The 24,068-nt window shown below is 40.1% G+C and overlaps 3 protein-coding genes across 3 annotated transcripts; 2 read left to right on the top strand and 1 right to left on the bottom strand.

The window, feature by feature from the left end:
* Positions 1 to 2,307: 2,307 nt before the first annotated feature.
* On the bottom strand, positions 2,308 to 9,553 carry azin1b (antizyme inhibitor 1b). Its single transcript, XM_084032250.1, has 11 exons — positions 9,357 to 9,553; positions 8,335 to 8,478; positions 7,746 to 7,944; positions 7,399 to 7,572; positions 6,995 to 7,167; positions 5,820 to 6,033; positions 5,591 to 5,665; positions 5,281 to 5,446; positions 5,017 to 5,126; positions 3,970 to 4,187; positions 2,308 to 3,865 (listed from the first exon to the last, which is right to left on the bottom strand). Exons 3-11 carry the CDS (start codon positions 7,845 to 7,847, stop codon positions 3,790 to 3,792), a joined length of 1,308 nt encoding a protein of 435 aa, XP_083888376.1. The 5' UTR covers positions 7,848 to 7,944; positions 8,335 to 8,478; positions 9,357 to 9,553; the 3' UTR covers positions 2,308 to 3,789.
* Positions 9,554 to 12,529: 2,976 nt separating this feature from the next.
* atp6v1c1b (ATPase H+ transporting V1 subunit C1b) lies at positions 12,530 to 19,101 on the top strand. Its single transcript, XM_084032813.1, has 13 exons — positions 12,530 to 12,673; positions 13,375 to 13,555; positions 13,664 to 13,731; positions 13,808 to 13,893; positions 14,033 to 14,127; positions 14,510 to 14,601; positions 14,814 to 14,912; positions 15,207 to 15,275; positions 16,685 to 16,777; positions 17,004 to 17,097; positions 17,327 to 17,424; positions 17,548 to 17,671; positions 18,218 to 19,101. Exons 2-13 carry the CDS (start codon positions 13,424 to 13,426, stop codon positions 18,314 to 18,316), a joined length of 1,149 nt encoding a protein of 382 aa, XP_083888939.1. The 5' UTR covers positions 12,530 to 12,673; positions 13,375 to 13,423; the 3' UTR covers positions 18,317 to 19,101.
* Positions 19,102 to 19,946: 845 nt separating this feature from the next.
* Positions 19,947 to 22,035, top strand: LOC311028395 (uncharacterized protein). Its single transcript, XM_084032931.1, has 3 exons — positions 19,947 to 20,261; positions 20,505 to 20,629; positions 21,538 to 22,035. The coding sequence occupies exons 1-3, from the start codon at positions 20,123 to 20,125 to the stop codon at positions 21,661 to 21,663; spliced, it is 390 nt and encodes a 129-aa protein (XP_083889057.1). The 5' UTR covers positions 19,947 to 20,122; the 3' UTR covers positions 21,664 to 22,035.
* The last annotated feature ends 2,033 nt before the right edge of the window (positions 22,036 to 24,068 follow it).

Below are 24,068 nucleotides of genomic sequence, written 5' to 3'. Positions count from 1 at the left end.
ATAGCTAGGCCGGGAGGCGTGGCCAATGCGACCCCCCATTGGAAGTCACGTGGTACAAGTCTAAGACCAACCAATGAGCTGTCGAGAAAATGTGCTAAATGGGCGGGTCCTTGTCGTATGACGTCATATCATGCTACTTTTTCCAGCCAATTAAATTGAACCACCATTTTGATAGGAGAGGAAGTGAAATTCATAGCTAACATGTATTTTAGCTAGCATAGCATAACGGATTTTAACTTTTTTTTGTGTTTACGGTTATTAAAAAAATGGCTAGCTACCATCGCATAGTAATGTAGATTTTCATGCTTAGTCATACAGTCTTGTAAAAGTTGATACTTTCACATCAACAATCTTGTGTTCAACCTTTTTACCTACTAATTTCTGAAGATATCGCATGCATTGAGTAAAACCCAAGCTACCTGTCTGAATTACAGCCTACCAGGAAATCTTTACGAAGAAAGATTAGTTTGCGTGGAAACAAATCGCCTATTAATCAAAGCAATAGCATGATGTCTTCAGCTTCTTTGTGGTGGATTCGTAACTTAGAATTTCTTATGTTATCAATCTTCCGTACGATTTTTTTTCAACTGAATCAATTTAGCTATTACACAGTATTGCACGTCCAGATGTTAATACAGCCCTTAATGCACACCAATATGCCGTATTTGTCTGTAAACTGTCAAATCATAACTTGGCCACTGGGAATGATTTGTGAAGTTCTGTGGCATGAAGCAGTCGGCCCCGGGTTCCTTCTGTGTGGAGTTTGCATGTTCTCCCCGTGTACGCGTGGGTTCTCTCCGGGTTCTCCGGCTTCCTCCCACAGTCCAAAGACATGCAGGATGGGGATAGGTTAATTGATGACTCTAAATTGCCTGTAGGTGTGAATGTGAGCGTGCATGGTTGTTTGTCTCTACATGTTAGCCCTTCGATGGACTGGCGTCCTGTCCAGGGTGTACCCTGCCTTCGCCCAATGACAGCTGGGATCGGCTCCAGCCCCCCCACGACCCTGAATACAGGATAAGCAGTAGACAATGGATGTGGCATGAAGCAGTGTTGTGTTAAAATTTGACTAACGGGATCACATCTACCATTGTCTCCTCTAGGATAACAAGGATGATTTAATTTTCTGCAAACAGAGGGACAACGTGAGAGTAAAGCGTTAATATTCACAATCCCTGTGCTGCAGCCGATTGCGCTGCAGAATTTCCCAAAATGTAAGACTGCTGAAGTACAATTGAGTTTGATGACATCTTTGCTGAACCCAAAGTGGAGAAGGAAGTGAAAAGAGATTTTTTTCATGTCAGGTTCCCTCTTGTCAAACCATTACAAGGTTACACCACCAACCGGAATCAACCACTTATAATTCATTCATGCTTGTGTGAATAGTGAACAGGTTGTGAATCAAGTTGTCCCTCGAGTAATTCCAAATCTATCAAGTCTGTCTTGTAACCTTGTAATTGTAAAGTCTATTTGTTATTCTATTGGTGTTTATGCCACTCTACAGGGCCACATTGTGTGTGCAGTGTTCTTGGCAGGCTGAAGTCGTCTTCTGTTTTATTTTCATCCTTGCCACTACCACTAACAATAATGAACCCTGGCCACTTCTTCTATATAAGCTATAAACCACTGATCATGGTGACATGCAGTGAGTAGCAAAATATGTCTCCATTCATCTATTAATCTTATTTGTAATCTAATTAACATTCATCTCGTAAAAAGTTAAACATGAGATAATTGATTAGTCTCAGCTATAATGGCTCCTCTTAGAACAATCTTCTCACATACAACACCAAACAAATGTTTCAGTGGCTGTAATTCATTTTAGAAAGAGGAAATCAATGGCATCAGATTAGACATGTATAATCTGCCCTTGCTATTTGAATGATGACGACATTCAATGTCAGCAACGGCTAAAGCCACCTACTGTAATACATGGCATCGGTAATATATATTTCAGCACTACATTGTGCTTTATGAACAACCAAGCAAGGATCTAATCGAAGCTGCACACACAGGTGAGAGCCGACCGTGTTTTTCAGGGACGGAGAGAACATACTCTACCAGTTAGGATGAATTGGCCATTAAGGAGGTCTCATTCCTGGCTGCAAATACTTAGCCATTGCAGCCCTTAATTTGGATTTCGATTGTTTGCAGGATATTGAACTACTGTTCAATCAGAATACACACAGACCTATAGCAGATCAGAGACATAGGATTCTGAATTACGTGAGCCAACCATAAATATTTTATGTGAAGGAATCTACAGCGGCTCCATGCCAGTGCCAAAAATGACAAATACACAAGATAAATGATTTCAGTCAGAAATGTATTAAATTAATCACTTTCATTACTTTAACAAGCACAATTTACAGTCAAAACAGGCTATGGTCCATTAGTGCCTTAGACAAGCAAGTTATTAATACATTAGTCATTTATAACACACAAGGGCAGGATTCTTTAAAAACTTCAGTTAAGTAACAACACCTTTAATATTATCCGACATGGCATATTTAGCTGTAAGAGACATGTGCATTATGTCCCTCATATCTTCAGAGAGGCATGAGGAAAAGTCTGGCATTTTATTTGTCATCTGCACTGCCTCAGAAGTCTGTACAGCTAGCATGTCTTCTATGTGGGAGATATAGACAAGCAAGTCCACATCTACCACATATAGATCATTTATGTTTGAGAAATAGCTCCTTTTGCTGGTTTTTCAGATTCTGTGAAAACAAGGCCCATCCCTTGACAAGAGACACTAATATTAAGATCTGAAAAATCGGTGCTGTGTTGTCAAATGTCACAGTACATATTTAACCTACAAAAGATTTTGTGCATTTTAAAACCAGATTAAAGTCTCTCCATCAGAGGCAAGGAGTGCGTAAGGGTGTCTGCAGCTTCTCTGCATTCAAGCTTTAGCTCAGCGTAGAGAGACTCTCCCGCAGCATTTCCTTCATGCCTTTCGAGTAAAGGGAAACCACTGAGGTCACGAATGGCAATCACAGCACACTTAATCCATGTAGCGTTAAAAAAACACATCAATATCTTATCAGGGAAACACTGTTAGATGGGCCACAGCATAATAAAACACACTTAAAGGTGGAGCTTTAAATTGACCCCATTAATATCTGAATCCAATAAATAAAAATGCATTGAGGTGAGCTGCAATAAAGAAATAGGTTACATCATTGTCATAATTTCATTTAAACTATGCAAAGTGAGGGGTCCAGAAGTACAGAATCACACGAGTCATCGATTCTTTTAAACACTTCAAAAATCATCTACAGACAAAATGTAATGGTGTTGAACAGACACAGGATTTACACGACTGTCAACAGGTAATCAATAGAGAACATGATTTAAATCAATTGTACATTTTGTAAACTGGATTGGATTAAGGAAACAAACCACCCCAAACGTGTTGGGGGAGTCCCATCTCCAAAGAGTCGTCCATTTTGTTGCATAATGTCATTTGAGCAGGAGTTCTTTTAGCTGACAGATTTTTGGAGTCCATTAGAGGGAGGAGCGAGAATGAAAAGATTATCTTCCAGATCAAATTTTAGACATTTGAGGTATCAAACAACCAATTGTTTCCCATTTTGAGAGGTAAAAAAAAGGTCAAATTCCTGGAAGAAATGATAGGACACTGCTTTTTTTCCCCAAGGTGGCTGGAATGTTGACCACATTTAGCTCCTTGTCCCAAATACCTCACTGACCCCTCTTCTCACATGGTGAAAGCAGAGGCAAAAGGAGGATCTGTGCAATATAATGTGGGACAGGTGCAGAGGGTAGTTACGCACTGTACTGGACCATGGAGAAATTCTTCATGGCACTGTCCAGTGCCACACCGGCCTCCTGCATCCCGTACCTGTGGGCAACACCAAGCATCAGAATCAGTTCTCTATAAATGTAAACATTCTTACGACATTTGTGTTAGTAGTCGACCGTAACATGCTAACTCTCCATACTCACCAGTCGCAGGTGGAGACCGTGTAGTACACTGGCAACTGGGGGGAGTTGGAGAGGCAACTGAACTCCTCCAGGCCACAGACACCCATGTTGGAGAAGCAAAGCCAGTCTCCCACACTGAGCTCCGGCAGCAGGCAGCGCTCCACCACCTGGTCCAGCTGGTCCAGTGACGGGCCCCACAGGCTGCTGGGATACACTCCCTCCTCAGCACACAGGACATGCTTGAGAGAGAAAATCATCAAAATAGGTAATTCTGTCACAGTTAATGACATATCTATTGCACATATACTATGCATGTGAAATGCAAAAGGGGAGAGGAGAATATACGACTTCAGTCTGCAACTGAACAAATGATTTGCAATAAATTACCAATGATGATGCAATAATTGTTTCATCATCATTTGCAAACTGTATCCCTGTGGTGGATAAAAGATTGTATTATTGATAGCCCAACCACTGCTTATTGGCCAACAAGCAACCTAAAATGGATAGCCATCATCAACATGCCAATACAACCGGCTTCAACTGTTCATTAGCATCAGGGGTCTGAGGTGTATGAAATCCATTAAAACTGCCCTGAAGCACCAGAACACAAGGCCTCTTTGTCAGATTATTTTTTCGACATAATTAGTTCATCACAGCTCCAGTTTTATGCCGTGAAGTTTGTATCACTTAGTTATTTTATGACTGTGAGGTAAACCGAAAGTAAAAGACTAAATGCTTCATTCATGTCATTGATGGTCCTGATCTTGTAGGAAGTCGAGTAGCAAACAGCTGTTTGTGGGTCGTCATTAAACCCCTTTCACACACTTTGAGAGATCACAGTATGTTGTAAAACCTCAGCTTTGTAGGACAACTACAGAACCATCATAGGATATTTTATATAAACGAAATATAGGATAAATGAATAATTCTGATCTAAAGCAATTCTGATCCTGCTTCCTTAAATTCCCAATGCATGACCCCCTTTCCCTGTTTAAATAGCACTGCTATTAGATTCTTCATTCAGTCCTGAATGGGGTCGACTCTCTTGGGTGGAGGCCTACTAACCTTGTGGACTGAGGGGGCAGCGATTGAGTTTCCCAGCAGCTTGCGACTGAATGAGCCATAAACACCCTCATTCATGTAGTACAGGAACTCTGTATCTTCATTGTTGACACCTGTGTAAATAAAATGGGTGAGCGTGTAAGAAAGATGGAACAAAGTGCATTATGTACAAACTAAGAGCTTGACCTCTGATGGTTTTGTCATGATGATGCAACTGAACTGGACTACACAGGACTAAAGACAAACATGGAGAATTAAGTTACTCACCTTGAGTGAGGCTGTCCCAGTGACGGTTCACCACCTTTTTGCCTATCACGTTGACAGCCAGGCTGAAAGCTGAGGCCACGTAGAAGCTGCCTGGCTGGGCCAACACTTGCACACCGGACAGTGGTGGGAAGTAAGCATGCAGCAGCGGCCTGACTGCAGACTCAACCTGCACACACAAGTTACAGCAAATGGTGTAGAGATATCCATTTTAAACAACATTGTGTTCTTTAGCTAGGTTTTGTGCCTTGGGTCTCGTCTTGCAGAAAATGTGCATTGCAATTTGACAGTCTGATTAATGCATTCAACTCACTTGTTTGAGCTGAAACTCTGAGCCAGTGAAACCACCACCAATGTCCAGGATGTTCATGTTAAAGCCCAGATCCACCTGATGAGAAACAGCAAACAGTCAGTTTATACGCTTAAAGTACAAGGGATAAAAATGTATTGAGGATATTTGAAGTCTTGAGTCAATTCATATCTACTTAATTCCCGCGGATTAATAATTTTATAATGTTTAATATTTTTCAGCAGGTACTAACCCCCATGTCAAACACACAGCGGGCATCTGACAGTGCATGGTTGTAGGCCTGTTGCAGGTCTTGGCAGGAGCTGGGGACATGGAAGGTCACCCCCACCACCTGGACTCCGAGCTCCTTGGCTGCTTCCAGCAGGTGCCGGCAGCTCTTCAGAGAAAAGCCGAAGGCCATGCTGGTCTCAGCTGCATGGGCCTCGGTGCTCAACTGCAGCAACAGCCTAGATGAGACACAAAAAAGGCAACAAAAATCAGCCAGAGATCAAAAAATGAATGTGATTCATCTAAGCAAGATAAGTATGTTTTCCCAATCTTCTGTTTATTTTCACACTTACATTAGACCAACACACCCATGAATAAAATGAATGACCCTATCTTTTTATTTGTGCAAGATATATATTTTAATTCAAGAGAAAAAAATGCAAAAGCCTAATATCTTTGAGATTCTCATCCTGAATCAGAAATAGAGACAAAACATATCGTAGTGGTCTCCCAGAGCTCTATGATAGGACCTCACATTTGTACAGGGACTGAATGAAACTATGTGTATAAACCAGACATGGTCTATGATACAAACAAGGTCGCTGCTGAATTTATGTCTTGATGACATTATTTTAAGTGCTGATGGAGCAGCTACAGTTTTAGCATAGCCTAGCTCTGATCGATCTAAACTCCAGTCCGAAAATAGTCCAGACAAACCATGACTGTAGACTATGATTATGTAGTATTTATGGCATCCTTTCTCTCCATTTATCGCAATAAAATCACAACAATATTGTTTATTTTGGGCTCACGCCACTGTAGTAAACCAGCTGACACGTGGCTTTCTATTCACAGTGAATACAATTACATTCACAGCGCACCTCTGGGTGATGTTATGAACTCAGACAGGACAGCGTTTTAATACCTGCTGTATCTGGGACTTCCATAACATATACAAAGAAGCAATAGTAGTTATTTCAGCCATAATTAATGAAACCTGGTTGGCGTCTACATGGTGGTATGCCCCTCTTCCTCCCTGCAGCTTCTTGATGCGAGTTAACACAAACAGACCCGCAAATAAACACAACTGATCCTGTCGTTAAACTGGAAAATTCATTTTGCGTTTGCTGTGAACACACATTTATACAAGGATTCAAATAAGCCAAGGAAAAAGGTTTGTGGCTGGACTTAATCACTTACTTTGCACTGGGGTGCAGGCGGGAAATCTTGGACAGCTCTGCCTCATTTTCGCACACAAGATACTGGATGTTGTTCTTGGCAGCGTGCTTGATGTGTGCCAGCTGCTTGCAAAGGCCTGACAGAATGATGTGATCTGGTGGCACGCCATGCTCCAGCACTAAGCTTACTTCAGTCTGCAGGAAAGAGGACACCCATAAGAAAAGTGCACACAACAAAAGTCTAAATGCTCCATCAAAACAATCAAAAGGGTACATAGTATGTTACATAACTTAAAAGGATAACAGTTGTCAGCTGACTCGTAATCAATTGAAAGCTTGTAATGTTATTGCCACAACTTGCCAAGTGCTCTCGTAAGGCTGACAGTTCAAACACTTGAATGTGATACTTTGAAGTTTAAAGCTAACCTTGTTGGCACAAATGAAGCCCAGGCCCAAGGAGGCCAGCACCTCAATGACTGCAGGGCTGCTGTTGCACTTGACTGGGTAGTAGGGCTGCAGCTGTGGCACTACACTCTGCCAGCAAACATGCTGCTGCATCAGGGCACCGAGGTCACCCACCAAAAACGCACTCTTCTCTTCCTGGGATAGTCAGAGAAGGTGACGGTACAAAAAACAACAGTCAAATCACCAAATCACAGCAACGTGGAAGAAAACATGAAAAGTGTAAAAGACACCGTAACGCTATTTGATAATCTTTGGAATTTCTTCCATTGCAGCCTAAAGCCATTACAAGGCCTGCAAGCTGAACTGACCAGAGCCTGCTCGCAGATGTGTCCGTCAATGACATCTTCATGGGTCACTCCTCCCTCCAGGAGTTCAATGATGTAGCTGGGTTTGTCAGCAAGTCCTTTCATCTCAACCGTATTCCACTAAGGCGACTATCATAAAGAACAGATAAGCAAGTCAAGGGGTCACAACTGAGCCAATGGGGTCCTGCCGGTATGCAACAAGCTGGAGAAGGAGAGGGAGACAAAAAAAAAAACATGACTATTAATATCACCACAATAAGCTTCTTTTTTTTAACACCCATTAACCAAGCAAATTAAATACACAGACTGATTAACTACCAATTGGATGCCTTTCTACTGTTTAAAATCAACAGCTACAATATGACAGTAGTCCACACCTCATTGAACTGTTGTCTACATCTATTGATTTAGATTTAAAAAGAAAAAAACAACTGAAACTTCAACCCCCAACTCAAACACGTTTACTCATGCCACAGTTTGTATGCCAAGTTCCACCCAGAGCACAAGGCTTCTGGACTTTGTTACAGGTGTATGAGTGTGTAAGTGAGCATGCGTCTTTTGTTGTGCACAAGAGACACAGTGAGTCACTCACATGGACAAGTCAGGAGATGGACCTGTCCCGCTATCAGCTAGGATCCCAAGGTGGCTCAGCGTTGAAGTCAAAGTGCTCCCGGTAAAGAGCCGCCCCTAGGCCCCCTGGGTAGCGCTCATACACCTGTGCAGAGAATGGGGAGCCCTGTGGGAAGAACACACATAACATTAGACATAATTACATAAGCAAGACATTGACCATGTTTAGTGTTTTAATCATAAGCCAACTCACATTAATTGCAGTGTACTTGGTTAGTCTTATTAGTCATGTTGCTTCATCATTAACGACAGTTATCGTCTATGGATTCACAATTGTTGTCACTAAACTCAACATTTCATTGGTACAGTCCATAGGCTAGGTGAATAAACTCTCGCTCCGGGTTACGTGGCTTGTTTATTTTAACGCAATAAACAAAGTATGTTATTCGTGACTTATGTATTTACCTCAGCCGACTTTTTAAATCACTATTACTCCACAGTACGCGGTAATTATCTATACATAAAGCATGCGAGTGTGTTGTGATAGTTCAAACGGAGTCAACACTCGATATTAAACTAGCTATGGTAGAAATGCATGACCAAACCAAAACACGAAACCCCATACCACACATGAACATGTAAAGCTACATTTAGCACCTAAAAGTGCAGCTGTATTGAACATGGGAAACCTAACCGCAGGGAGACACGCTGCTGAGATATTATTGGCAACGAGAGAGCTGCTAACGTTGAGCCGACTGCCGAGTGCACGTCGAAGGAAGAAGCATATGTTAGCACAGCATTTTGTTAATAATCCACAAAAAAACCTCGAGACTGACCCAATACAAGCATACACAACAGACACAAGTGCTACGGTCGCTTGCTAATTTACCAATAGCTTCAAAATGAACATTAAGACAGTTGAAAAACAGAAAACCCAATGAATCGGTCTGTCATGTGTGACTATGAGGCAGAAAGACCAGCCCGCCATGTTACGTCCGCCTGCTGAATCCAAGGAACTCAAGCGAAGTATTACGCTTTACTTACGTGAGATAACGGCCTGAATGTTTTGGAAAATCGTCTTCTCTTTTTCGGCGGAATTTTTAAAGAGTAGTGGGCACATCGATATAAGAAAGAAAGAGGGCGTTTTTTGCCATAGGTTTAGATGAGGCGCGAGCGTCGGTTGTAGCGGTGTCTTCTCTATCGGTAGATGGGTGGAGGACGACTGAAGCCGAGCGGAGGAAATGGAAAAAGTAATCAACGGTCGTGGGCGGGGCCAAACCTTCCGTTCAACCAATGAGATTTGAGAATCTGTTATAGCGTACCAAATATGTATTTCCGAATATCTTACAGGCCGCCGTAGACCCCCTGTTTGTTCAGGTTACATAACCATAAACTTTCCGTGGATTGCCACTCGTTTCAGTCAATCAGTTCAAGACCTCGGTTGCTGTTGTTGTTTTTTTTACTATTCAGACACAGGTGTTACTCGTACATTACCAAATACGATTTATTTATACGAAATGGACTCGTTGAAAAAACACTAAAGCAGTCCATTTACTATACTCACTTACTATAGGCTATAAGAACAACATTTACACGTACTGGTAAACGAGATGTTCCACAATATTGTTGTTTTCTTTTACTCACAGTGACACTGCAAAGTCATAGGACTGTAGAAGGAGGAGTACTAGTAGAAATATTGCTCAATGTAAAAGGAGAAAGTGGAACTAAATTTAACTGCTTTATACACCACTGGATACTTTGTTCTTTAACCCTGCATCACATTTTATAACTCGATCATATATTTTGTATGTGAAATTGAAAGTTAACATGCACACATTTCATTAATTGCATTCATAGATGTGTTGAGGACATTTGTATTTGCAAAAATCTAGTCTTGTTTTAAGCCTTGCTGTCAACAATCGTTTCCTCTGTGAGAATATGGCCCTTTGCCCACCATGATGTTGATTCTATGCGTTCCAAAGCCCTTTTCATAGACATCTCTATATTGAGTGAATACAAAGACATGTTTTCATTTTCATCCCTGAATTTTTTATTTTTTTTTGCAGACAGGCTGGGAAAGTCTGTGGTTCAAAATCCTTTAAATTAAAATAATCTTAGTCAATACGTGTTATTATTGTTTTTGCAACCTTGATGTACTCAGCTACACCTTTCATCATAAATGAATCAATCAATTTCAAAGACAATAATGTGGCACTGACGAACTTTATCGACCCCAGAAAGACAAAAATATGCCCCTGTCTACTGGCTATTTCGTTCATGCCTCATGGAATGTGGGGAATTATTAAGATTCAAGAGTTTATTGAATATTTTGTTGACTTTGTCAACTGTGATAATTTAATGTTTTGCACAATTCAGTTTAATGGGACAAAACTGATTTTGATAAATTCATCTCCTAAAGCGTGGTGGTCAGGAGTTCAGTACAACAGTGAATGACTGGCACGAAAACTCAGCCTGCAGCCACCATAGTCGTATGACTTGCATCTCTATGACACTGGAGTAACACGCTGCATGGCTTCATCTGTCTCTCTCTAACTGGCTGTCCTATAGCTCTTATCTTTGTTTTATGACTGTTCTCCGAGGAACTCTGTGTTCACCGAACAATGTGGCCTAGAAAAGCTTAAAGTCTAAACACCAAGAAAGGTCCTATATGAAAGCACCCTAACACAGATGTTTCAAAGTCTCTGAGCCGGCTGACCTTCTTTAATATGTTTAGACACCAAGTGACTGGATTAAATGTATGAATTCATACAGTCATGCCAATGGCCCTGAGGTACACATTATAGGAATGGCCAATTCATTTAGACCTACAGTTCACATTCCTCAGAAAGAAGATCTTAGTAAGATCTGACTTTATTTGACATCTATTTGGAACTTGTGGGACAATCAAGTCGAGCTTTTTTTGTAAAGTAATTGTTTGCAGTGTGTGTCAGAGCAAGGGAGCTGCCTGACAGGATGGTGCCCCCAGATGGGGATTGGGGAACCTTGGCAGTGCCCAGGAGGCTAACTGATATCTTTCTAACTCCCGTCCACACTCTGTACTACGGTCCTTGTTGAGATAAATCATAAACAGTAAATGATAGAGAGATGACAATTAAAACAAGGTGTGCAGAAAAGCAAGCAAATTATGTTTTATCATAAATTATATTTAAAGGTTTCTTTTCAGAGGAATATTTGCATTCTTTATGGTTTTAGTTAACAGATAACAGAGTTTATGATTATGACTGCATAATTTCCTTTAATACATTGAACAATGCAACAAAATATAAAGTAAAATACAACAAAAATAGTAATAGTAAAAGTAAAAGTATAAAAGTAAAGTATGGTATCAAGGTTCATGGTTCATGAGGACAGGAGGAAATTTGATTTTGTGCTTCAGTTCCGCTGGATTCAGTTAAATGCCTAATTTCAAAACTCCCTGAATACAAACAACTCCAAAATAAAAACTTTTGAACTTGGGAAATAATCTTTTTGTATCATTTAGCCACATGGTTTGGGTGTTCTAATTTTGACATGCCAAAAATGTTTTCCATGAAAAAGGGGCTATTCTTCCAAAAAATAAAGGACCTTAACCAAAGGAGTTGCACTCGCCACTTTAAGAACAAACACTTCTCTATTGTTTACATATCTGTCTACTGTTTAATATTTATAAAATTTTGTATCCTTTACAATATATGCCCTTGATTGTAATGTTATGTTATTTACTCTTGAATCTATTTACATTGACGTCAGCCTACAAATCCAGCATTGTATAAAAACATAAGAGTTCTCACTCTAACTCTAAAACACTTTTGAACATATTGACAGTCAGAGCAGACGAACACAGCAGCGACTGTGAATTGATGTAGTTGTTACACCTTACCAGTAGAGGTCAACATTGAGAGGTTACTGACTGCGCTGTCAAAACCAAAACAAACACGCATGCTGCTTTGAAAGACTATCGGAAATATTATAAAACCTAGTTAATAAAAAAGAATTGAATAAAAAACACGCTAGAATGTGAGATCATCATACCAAGGGGTGCGCATGTTATCAAACAACATCTGAACAATATAAAGCATCACGCTTAAGCCTTCCAAGCCCGAATAACCGCTACTTCCGACTTTATAGTCAGACCCAGAACCTCGCGAGGACTTGTCGGTCACGTGAAGGCAGTATAGCGCACAGCGGCCTCTGCGCAGACGCACAACCACTGCGCCGATCAGCTGACTGTGACTGAGATGCTGTGTTGAAGCACCTTTGGGTCGAAAGACTTGTTATTATCTGCGCTATGTGTTGGAAGCTGCGACTCTGAAACTGATTTACACCGCGCGGACCGAACACCGAAGCCGTTAGACACGCCGGTGAGTACGGGAAACACGTCGATTACCGACGTCGTGACAGCGTTACACAGCGATGCAAACAAGCTCGTGTCAGCAACGAGCTAACGCTGGGCTTAACCACGTATGAACCAGGGCTATTTTGCCAATATAATCAGGGACTTTTTTCGTTGTTGTTGATGGAAACAAATCTAGAAAACAGCCGTCGCCAGTCACGTGCTGTCTTTAATTAAGTGGAGGATCAGTATGTAGCACGTCCTCTGCAGCACAGAAACTGGTCATATGACAGTCAATCAGCAGACATGGACACCAGTCTGCCTCACTGAAGTAATCGACCAGTGTGTGCGTGCGTGCGCGCAGTGTCCATTCTGCAGTCATGGGAAAATGTGAGGAAGTTCATGAACAAGAAGCAAAAGAGGAACATCTGTCTTCTGTAAAGTAATGGAAAAGTACTAATGCCCTTTACTTTATAGCAAAGGAAAATACTCTGTTACAAAGTCATGCATTACAGTAAGCACTTAAGAAAAGGTACTCAAGTATTATCAGCAGCAGTATATCTCCATGTACAAATTTGGACTTTGTTAAAATTCTTAAGCCACCACTGTCAGTTTTCTGGGTATCAATCATTCTGATTATAGCAACAATTCTGATGGCTATAACAGCAGACCAGCAGCCCTGGTACAAGTAACAGAAGAACTCTATTCATACTCTCTCTTCACCCTCAGTGACTTCCTTAAATCAAAGGCCCGCTGGACAAACCTCTTACGAGCAGCCATGACAGAATTCTGGTTGATCTCTGCTCCGGGGGAGAAGACATGTCAGCAGACCTGGGACAAGCTGATGGTGGCCACCACACGCACCAACAACCTCTCCGTCAACAACAAGTTCAACATCCCCGATCTCAAGGTAAAAAAAAAAAAAAAACGACAGTCAGGTGTATTCCTCCCCAGAAGGAATTCGAGTGGCCGAGCTGCGTTTTCTGTTAATATTTCTGTGTGTTTTGTCTCCCAACAGGTCGGAACACTAGATGTCTTAGTTGGTCTGTCGGATGAACTGGCTAAACTAGACACTTTTGTGGAAAGGTACATTTTGTCACCTGTTGCTGTTCTCTTGTGTTTATTTGTAATTCCACCATCATCACCCTATGTTGTGTTGCAGCGTGGTGAAGAAAGTTGCTCAGTACATGGCCGATGTCCTGGAGGACAGCCGAGACAAAGTCCAGGAGAACCTACTTGCCAATGGAGGTAGTCGCCGTTCTTCAGTAGTTGACAGACATAAGTAAAAGCCAGTGTGATGAACGACACGCTATGGGACTTTGTGTTAAGATATACAATGACACACAGCCTATACAAATTAATTATCATTTTTTTCAACGATCTACAGTTGACTTGGTCACCTACATCACCAGATTTCAGTGGGACATGGCAAAGTATCCCATCAAACAGTCCCTGAAAAACATCTCCGAGATCATTTCCAAGGTAAAAATCTGGCCTGATGTTTGATTATTATACTAATTGTTGTGCTTTTGTATTGTCATTAATATTGCAATGAAGCAATATCATGAAGGCATTAAGATCACTTTGACAAGAAAGACCTGAGTGCAACGGAACAAACAACTATAGAGAACAACTATAGCCAGAAACACAAGCAGCATCATAAACGATCATATAAAGACGGGATAGCTTGATTTTGCCCAGCAATTATTATCTATTATATGTTTGGTGCAGGAATGATCCTCACTGAACTAATCTATAGTGTTTTATCTACTAATCTCAAGTGTTTATCTTTATAAATGATTAAAGGCATAGCTTATTTTAGGGAATACAGATCATGCTTATTCCTCTTCTTCTTGTTCTCTAGCAAGCGTCTCAGATAGACAATGACCTGAAGGCCAGAGCTTCAGCCTACAACAACCTGAAGGGAAACCTGCAAAACCTGGAGAGGAAGAATGCGTGAGTTATATAATAATAATAATAATAACACTATCTATTCTACATGTCACTCTTAGCCTGCCATGTTTACCTGCTGGAGTTTGAATGTATACAACGCTTATCAAAATGTGGATGTATAACATTTAACATTTTGCCCCCCCCTGTGTATCATCTATAAAGAAGATGGGATTGAAATATTTCAAATTGTGTGGGTAAATGTGGTCATCCCTCAGGGGGAGCTTGTTGACCAGGAGTTTGGCTGACATAGTGAAGAAAGAGGACTTCGTACTGGACTCAGAGTACCTGATTACCATGCTGGTGGTTGTCCCAAAGTAAGTGCACTAACATCAATATCTATACATTCAATATGCAGTGACTTCTCATGTGATTTGTAAACATGGTGTATGTGAGGGAGGTTCCCTTCTGACTACAGCTGCACTAAAAACGGCAGAAAAACTGATTTTTACTTTGCAAAATGTGCACTGATTGTAAGTGCAAACGTTAAAGGTATAATGTGATAAATACATATTGGACATGGAAATAATACAATTTTTAATTTTAAATTAAATTTCATTTTTATATGCAAAATAAATTGGTGTTACCTTTTGCCTTTCCACCCTCACCAGGACAAGCTATGTTGACTGGCAGAAGACGTATGAAACCCTGGCAGAGATGGTTGTACCACGATCCACAAAGTAAGCATAACTAGATGATTCACTTCCTTTTTTTGGGACACATTTATGAATGCTCAACTGTAGAGGGAAGAACCTTTAGCTATGAGACATTTGATTGAAGACACAATGAGTAAATGTGAAAGCAGCTTTATTTTTGCTGAATGGAGAGCCAATGGAGGTTTTGAAAGACTGGGGTGATTTAACCTCTGGTGCAGGAGTGGGTGAACAGACAGGCAGCTGATTTTTTGGATGTATTCTAGTGTGTTGTGGATTTTGGAGGAGACGGAAACTGCTTCTGTAATGTAGTTAATATTGACTTTGAAGGAGTGTGTTTGATCTAATATGATAATGAGGTCATGGATGTGCACAGAAGCAGGAACAGTGGATCTATTGATGAAGGGGCAATGTCATGGCAGGATTTATTGAGTGATTTTCAGGCCAAAGATGAAGATTTCAGATTAGTTGCAGTTGAGTTTGAGGAAGTTATCTTGCTTCAGGATGTTTTTGAGGATGGCGTGAGATTTAGTAGAAATGTAGAGCTGTGTGTCGTCTGCTCAACAATAGAAATGGAGACTATTGTGGCGTCTGTATGATCAGGGTGAAGTGTGTAGAGGATGAAGAAGAGGGGGTCGAGCACCTTGGGGGATGCCTTGAGATACACCTTGAGAGAATGGGGTTGTGTTAGAGTTGGATTAATTGATACCAATGAACTGGTGGCAGTCAGAAAGGCATGATTTAAACCAGGAGAGGGCAGTGATAAATGTTTTTTATTTGCATTTTCAGATTTTCTGTATGACAATATAAATGCATATGGCAAATACAATTATGAATTAAAATATTTGTATCCATATTGCCCATCTCATAATAAATATTTCACTTCATATTAGCAGTAGTATTTCTTAGCATAATTTCAATAAATTATGCTAAGAAATACGGTTTGCTTGCGGTGGAATAAGTATTCAGATATTTTTCATAGAATTAGGAATACCATAATGAAGAAATACTGTTACAATAAAAGTCACATTAGCCTCCAAATACACGTAATAGTACCAAAATTGCAAAATGGTCCAATAATATACATTGGTTTAATGAAGCAGAAATGCTTAAGCAATACTACTGTTACTGCTGGTAAAGTAAATTTATGCTGTAATATAAATGTTGTGTGTGTTGAGTGTAAAACTTAATACATTTACCTCCAAATTGCTGTGAAGTAGAACCATAAAGTACAAAGTTCAAAATTGTACTTTAGTAGAGTATTTGAGTAAATGTTCTCGCTTATGTTACAAACTATTTTATACCAAGCAGAGATGAACAGTTTGGAGTCTGAAGGTGATGTACTGTAAAAGGATGTCCTTTTAACCTGTTGACATGTGTGAAATATACTGCGTGTATCCGACTCTCATGTTGACGTGTCATCTCCTCTCCTCCAGGCTGCTGTTTGAAGACCACGACAGCGGCCTGTTCAGTGTCACTCTCTTCAGGAAGGCTATAGATGATTTCAAGCACCAGGCCAGGGAAAACAAGTAAATCGATTTTACTTCCACTTGAGCTGTGTACAACAAATAATTGGCACTAATGATACCTCATTATTGAAGCAGGCATCTATTCCTAAACGCAGGAACTTGCTTGTTATGTTCTTTAAAATAAGGGCCAATTTCCAGGTGTGCACTTGAGTGTGTGTGTGTGTGTGTGTGTGTGTGTGTGTGCTGAAAGCTGATTGCAAGCTCTCTGCTCTGTGTCCTGACCAAGGTTCACAGTGCGTGATTTCCAGTACAATGAGGAGGAGATGAAGGCGGACAAAGAAGAAATGACACGTTTGTCCACTGACAAGAAGAAACAGTTTGTAAGACTGCTGTATTATTGTCACTGCTATCGGCTAATTGGGGAAGGAGGATGTTAATGGCTGAACCAGTGTTCATTTTGTGTAATTCTCTCATTGTGTTTTAATGGTCATTCACATGAATGATTTAATTAAAAATATCTAAAAGGAGTATGTTCTATTTCAGCCAGTTGACCGGTGTTATATCTTTTAATTAGAACATGTTGTTAAAATGTGGTTTCTATCCACTCAGGGGCCCTTGGTACGGTGGCTGAAAGTGAATTTCAGCGAAGCCTTCATCGCATGGATTCACATAAAAGCGCTGCGTGTGTTTGTGGAGTCAGTGTTGAGGTAAGCGAGTGAAGACTTTCCATGAAACCCACCTCAGTGAAGTTAATCAATCTGCTACTCCTTTCTTCTGGTTCTCTGTGAAAGATGTAGTAAAGCCTCACAGACTTCTTGTGTTTTTCATAGATATGGGCTGCCGGTGAACTTCCAAGCCATGCTGCTGCAGCCCAACAAGAAGAACATGAAGAAACTGAGAGAGGTGCTCTACGACCTGTACAAACACCTGGACAGCAGTGCTGCGATCATTGATGTGAGTCTGTTTCTATTGGCCTGGTACACATATGTTTTCTTTACTGGACTAGCTGCAAATATATTCCCCTAATAAAATCACTGTAAAAAAACATTTTGATTGTTTTTCTCCACCACTGCAATGTATTATGTTCCAGTCATGGAAAATGCTCATTGTAAAGACGAGAAGAAAACCTGACTCATTTACCATGATATTTGGGGAACTTTGCAGTGTATTTTATAGGCCCAGAAACAAAGAGGCTCTGGGAAGCTCGTGGATGGTTTTCTGTCTAATGTTCACCATGTTGAACAAATGGGACAGCCTTGTCGGCTTGTAAATCTACTCCTGATTTGATTCACCCAAACCCTCCCTCATGTTTGGAATGACAGATATGGCCTCAGTTGCCATAAATCTTTAAGACTTAGTAGAAAGAAAAAAAAAACGCACAATGTTATCATCAAACTTGCATGAGAACTCATTGTGATGAAGGAAAATATATTGAAATATGGATGCAAACAGGAATAATGTGTGTGTTTATGATTCTCTCTTCCTCTGTTGTTCCCGCAGGCCTCGATGGACATCCCAGGGCTGAACTTGAGCCAGCAGGAGTACTACCCATATGTTTACTACAAGATCGACTGCAACCTGCTGGACTTCAAAGTCTAGATACATCGCCATCATCATCATCATCATCTCAATCTCAGTATGCAGTAGTATTCTGATGTGACATGTTCACATCCCTAAGCCTTCGTTTGTTTGCACCCTGTTCTTCCTGTTTTCATTCCCAACCGCGTTTCCTCTCTCATGCTCCGGTACATTCCTGGCTCCGTATTGGACTAGTTGTTGAACTTATGTTGTAATATACTTGACAAATATGGGCTGTCTTTTTTGTTGTTGTTGTTTGTCACCGCTCCTCCTCTATGTAACATGCTGTAAAAGTGAATAGCTCCCCAGTAGACCCACCAAAATGGTTGACGTTCCGTATCAAAGGACATATAAAATGCTGCATTTTTTTTTCCTTCTCCTGTGCCCTACTTTATTCAAAGCAACAGAAACGGTACACATGTGGAGAAAATGGGGAGAAAAATCTGTGTGTTAAATATAGTATTTATTTAAAAGCCTCTTAAATCAGTGGATATGTTTTTTGTTTGTCCAGTTTTTGATGGTGATGTGTTTTTAGCTCCATGTTAGGAACGTCTGTTTACAAGTAGATGTTGACCATTGTTCCCCCCACTGAAGCTATAATCCTGTGAAATACTGAGACGGATCATTTTACAGTGTAAAGAAGCAATATGTTTGCTGATTGTATGCTCCTATAATTTCTGTATATTAAGCAGTTTGAGAAAAAAAATGATAGGTCTATGTGCAAATATACTGTATTGTCAGTATAACTGAAATTTCACCACATATTTAAAATAAATGTGAAAAATAAATATTCTATGTGAAATATAGTTGACTTTGGCTCGCTGTCCTTTTCAGCTGCAGAATGAAGTTTATAAATCTTTTCGGGCTGATACAAATCAGAAACACTGTTGAAATCTAGACTTAAGTTATGATTCAAACTTGTTGGGAGCAAATTGTTCCCCGGAACTGATTCATTTTTTTTTTTTTTTTTTTTGAGTCATGCTTGTACATTTGTCCATTTATCCAGTATAATATTTCAGAAACAAGTCCACACAAGAATTCCAGTCCACAAAGAAGGAAGCCGTTAATAAGGTTTAACAAGGGAAATAATTTCATTTTTAAATGAATACCTTGGGGTGCTATAGACCCCCTTTCATACGTTGTATATATCTAAGTATTTTTTCACTTTGATACTCCTTTCTAATAAAGCTCACTTTGATAAAGCTGTTACAAGTTGTAACCAGTGGCTGTATCAATGGTTAATACATAATTTATAGATGGACCAAGTTATTAATAAGAGCAACTTTGGGAGTGTCAAATAATTAAAAAGAAATCCCATGCTTGGTGTTTATCATCCATACTTTATTAATGTTATGTTTTAGCTTTTAAATGACACAGGAAGGCTGCTTCTTTATTAAAACCGTATTTAATGTAATGTATTATAGTATTATTAATATGAATAGTTTACTACGTATTGAATGTATGTACAAACTACTGAGTTTACATCCTAAATAAGGGCGGGCCTACTTGTAAAGAAAACCCGATTCTGATTGGTACAAGCGCATATTTGCGTGACGATGCTGGTGATGAAGGTGATACCCAACAGCCAATCAGCGGTCAGATTGGATGCAGCTGGATGACGCAGATAGCTCCGGTGTGTTAACGCTGGTGGTCAGCTGCTGTTAGTGCAGAGCAAGCGGCAGCAGCAGCAGCTGATGATGATGATGATATGATGATGATGGTGACGATGATGGAGACGGAAACACCGATGGAGCTGCAGTAGAGGAGCCGTGAGGATGCTGCGGCTGCTGTGACCCGTTCGGCCCGTGTCAGCCGCACCTGCCGCGGATGATCTTCCCGATGGGTTGCGGAGGGAGTCGGGCGGATGCGATCATCGAGCCGAGGTACCACGAGAGCTGGACCCGAGAGACGGAATCGACGTGGCTCACCAACACGGACGTGGAGACCTCCCTGCCAGTAGCAAACAGTGAGCCTCCGTTTCCATCTATTTGAACTACAACATCCATCACGTAGGCTTCCATAGGCCGCGTTTACACACACACGAGAAAATAATTCAAATAGCAAAGCTGAATAAACGACTCAGAACTGCCAGCTAGCAACTCCCTGGTATTGTAGTTTCGCATTGATGCTAGCATATTGTCTTAATGTTGAAAGAAGCCAGAGGAAGGTGTATCACGTGACGATCTAAACCCCTTAACTGTCGTTTAAGGTAAAGCTCTGGAGGCCAGTCTGAGGGAGAAGAGGATGGTGAACACAGGCACCCAGTGTGGGAAGCAGGCCCTCACTTCTGCTGGCTCCAACCACCAGAGGAGACCCAGACGCTCCTTGACTGATGTAGGTGTCACTGGTATAGCAGGTATTCTCCCCTCTGACTGCTAAACAGGAAGTGTCACTGTATAATTTATGCAGGGTTGAGGTACAAGTTAAATACATGGATGGATAAACTCCACAGAGGTGTAGAGGTGAACAAAGGAGGAAAACAGACAGTAAACTGAAAATTAACAAAAGAAGCCATTCAAAGATTTTGCCGTGGGGATAGTGATGGCTATTTGTCACTATTTTATAAACGATTAAATGCTAAAATGAACACTAGATTGATCAATAATGAAGAAGTTATTAGTTGAGCTGTCCCTTCTGTGTCAATTGGTGAACTAAAGAGAAATACTTGTGTGTTTTGGGCTGATGATAAAACTATTTCTTAGAAGATTTTTTTTGACATTTTAGAGTTACAATAAGTGATTTAGACAATGCTATCCATCAACTAAGTATATGTTGCAGACCTGCAGGGGTTTTCTGAGCATTTATTGATGTACGGAGTATGTTTACCCTATATTTTTCTCAATATGTTTGAGTGTCTTCTGGCTATAGTTAGCTGTAAGTACAAAAAGTGAATATTGAGAATGATATTTTGTGTAAATGTGAATATGGCCCCTACCATGAGAGCTTATAGCTAACTCACAAAGAAACTGATGCTGTTACCTGCTCTAAATGCAAATTTATGGGCTTTGATACTCATGAACAGCAGATAAAGAGACAAAAAGATAACTTTTATTTTGCATGTTCTAAATTCCTAATTCAAATTCAACAACACAGAGACATAGATTTGAATGCTTTTATGTATTTAACCTTCCGGTTATTGGCAGAGCTTCAGTGACTCAGGTCTCTCTCTGCCATCGTTGCCCACTCGGTGTGGTGGCATTTAAATGATGTGGCATTCAAAACGTATACGTCTTTTTTCGCAGCAAAACACTCGTGAGTCCAAAAGGAGGGCATCAAAAGAGGCCAGTGCGTTGTCAAAGGACGGGCAGCCCGTCAACATCAACAGCAGTGGAGACGCCGAACCTGGGAACGTGTGCGATGAGAGATGAAGAACAGCCGAGGCTCTGCGGAGGGAGAAGGTGGCTGCTGGAGCTCGGAAAAGTTCACCGTGAGACGGGACGAGGATTTCCAGAAGATGTTTGCTAGTGACTTCGCAAGACCTTAGCTGTCGGTCTTTCAACACGAGCGCCTGCATAACGTCTCCATCCAAAGATGTTCGGTCTTCGTCGTGCCATTGCATATGCATGCGTGACTTGAAGCAGAGAGTGGATCTCAAACAGTCCACCACCATGCTTTTCTCCCATGCTTGTGGTGCCGGTCAGGGAATGAGTCACTGTGTTTAAAGCCAATTGTTTTTATAGAAAACAAGAACAAACCGTCTTGTATGCACATGATAATCACAGCCTGCACATCCAATGATTTCTGTGATTTTCTTCAGTTCTTTGTGCAAGTATGTTCCTTTTATTGTAAATGGGAAAAAACAACAACGATGCTGTTTGACCTCAGTCGATGCTGTAAATGATTTTCATTTAAAAGACCCTGAAGTGCTGTTTGGAAAAGAAGATTTGGAGGTTTGACACTTGAAGGCTGAAGACTGCCTTTTCCAGCCTTTGCAAAATAAAGAGACAAACATACCCGCATGTGCCTACAACTCATCTTGATCTGAGCTCTTGTTCTAACTTTGAGACTTTGTTTTGTTCCGTATGATGTATTCTCTTACATCTTCTTTCACGTCATGTGATGTTACACTTTATTAGTTACTATTATTATGTATTTTAATTATGATTCATTAGTGTGGCTTTTGATCTGCATGTTTAAATCAATCTCAAATGTATTCAGTATTGGTGGCAAAATGTCTATGAAAATGAACTGCACTGAGAAGTACATTCAGGAGGTGATCCAGTTGTGGCCAGCAGATGGCGGTGTTGAGCAGTCTGAACTAACATTTGCTGCTGGTGGTAACTGTCACTTGTCCAGAGTTCTTGATGATTCACTGAGATTGATAATGTTGAAATGTGTACAGGACGACTTTTATGATGGAGCACAACATTTAAATACTGGATCTACCACATTTTTCTTCTTTTAATTAAAATTGTTGTCAGTTTCCTAAGTTGTGAAACTCAGAAAGAGGTGAGATGTGCGGCCATTTCTAGTGAGCATAAGGCCTCAGCGGAATGAATTAGCTTATCTTCGACCAGTGTCTTGCTTTATGTTATTTTCTATTAATTCATTGTTTCTTTAGCTACATTTTGTTTATATACAGATCTCTCATTGTCCTTTACTAAGCCCACGATCACAAGTTGACAGTCATTTTATTTGCAATCACCATTACTGGACTATCACAAAACAGTTTGTATTTATCTATATATGTATTTATTTATTTATTTATTCTATGTTTGTCCAAAATCCCTACAGAAAATATCAGATTGAGAAAAAAATACACCATTATTTTCCCCCTATGAAATAAAATACATCATCTAACATCACGGTGGCCTCTAAGTTCTGACTAATAATGTAACATAGTTATACAAATCTAAAACTCAGATAATGTGAGCTAGATCTCCGTCAACAGGAGATGCAGCTTTGATAAAGAAAATGTGTGTAGCTAGATGAGAAGTAAAGGAGACTTGTACTGTTATTCTGCTGTTTAAAGTAATACGAATATAACTAATGGGCCTAAATAGATATTTATAATCGGTAATGATGAAAAAAGTAAAGTAAAATGACATTTAAAACATTACTTTAGGACTTAACATATATTTTTAGTATTAACAGTTAAAGTGTTCAGTGTTATATTATTTTATTTATTGTATTATAGTAAATTATATTATTTTACTGATGCATAAGCATCATTTTAATGTTGTAGTAGTTTAAAAACAGCCTATACTTATAAAAGTCTGTATTCTGTCAGTATATGCAAATCGTTCACAATGCACTATTTAATAGCACAATTTCATGTTTGGTAGGCCTAAAATCTGAATCTGTATATGTAATATGAATGTCAATACCTTATACTTTATGAGTGAATTGTAAATATTTAATGCAAAACATAACAATCCAGATATCAACTACAGCTGTCAAAGATGAGTAGCCTAGAAGTTTTAAAAGGCCAATTTTCATTGCAGCCATTTTGACATGCCATAGCAGGGTAAACACAGGCCTAATTGAAGATTAATTATGGTGCTGTATTTAGTGTCAGGGCTGTTCCCGTGAGTCAGCATGCACAATAGGCTATGAGGGCCCTGGCCCGCCTAAATGGAACAGGGCCATAATCACTGTAATTAATTACACCTGTGTTAAACCTGCACTGACGTGTCCAAGTGAGTGATAGTGAAAAGAGTCAACTTCTCTACTCAAGTAAAAGTGAAAAGTACCAGCTCTGAAATGTACTGGACTGAATCTTGTGACATATTAATAAGAAAAAAAAAAAATGTATAAGCCCAACTCAAATGCA

This window comes from Eutrigla gurnardus (genome assembly GCF_963514095.1).
Source record: "Eutrigla gurnardus genome assembly, chromosome: 17".
Taxonomy (NCBI): Eukaryota; Metazoa; Chordata; class Actinopteri; order Perciformes; family Triglidae; genus Eutrigla; species Eutrigla gurnardus.
Note: the sequence above shows the minus strand (reverse complement) of the source record. Positions and strands in the feature narration are given on the sequence as shown.

Bases quoted from the DNA above. Each gene is read 5' to 3' on its own strand.
- azin1b (XM_084032250.1), bottom strand. From the start codon at position 7,847: ATGAAAGGACTTGCTGACAAACCCAGCTACATCATTGAACTCCTGGAG. The intron at 7,573-7,745 runs GTCAGTTCAGCT...TGACTATCCCAG, and splicing joins ACATCTGCGAGCAGGCTCTG to GAAGAGAAGAGTGCGTTTTT. The intron at 7,168-7,398 runs GTTAGCTTTAAA...TCTTTCCTGCAG, and splicing joins GCTTCATTTGTGCCAACAAG to ACTGAAGTAAGCTTAGTGCT.
- atp6v1c1b (XM_084032813.1), top strand. From the start codon at position 13,424: ATGACAGAATTCTGGTTGATCTCTGCTCCGGGGGAGAAGACATGTCAG. The intron at 15,276-16,684 runs GTAAGCATAACT...CCTCTCCTCCAG, and splicing joins GTTGTACCACGATCCACAAA to GCTGCTGTTTGAAGACCACG. The intron at 17,098-17,326 runs GTAAGACTGCTG...CTATCCACTCAG, and splicing joins CTGACAAGAAGAAACAGTTT to GGGCCCTTGGTACGGTGGCT.
- LOC311028395 (XM_084032931.1), top strand. From the start codon at position 20,123: ATGATCTTCCCGATGGGTTGCGGAGGGAGTCGGGCGGATGCGATCATC. The intron at 20,262-20,504 runs GTGAGCCTCCGT...CTGTCGTTTAAG, and splicing joins CTCCCTGCCAGTAGCAAACA to GTAAAGCTCTGGAGGCCAGT. The intron at 20,630-21,537 runs GTAGGTGTCACT...CTTTTTTCGCAG, and splicing joins CCAGACGCTCCTTGACTGAT to CAAAACACTCGTGAGTCCAA.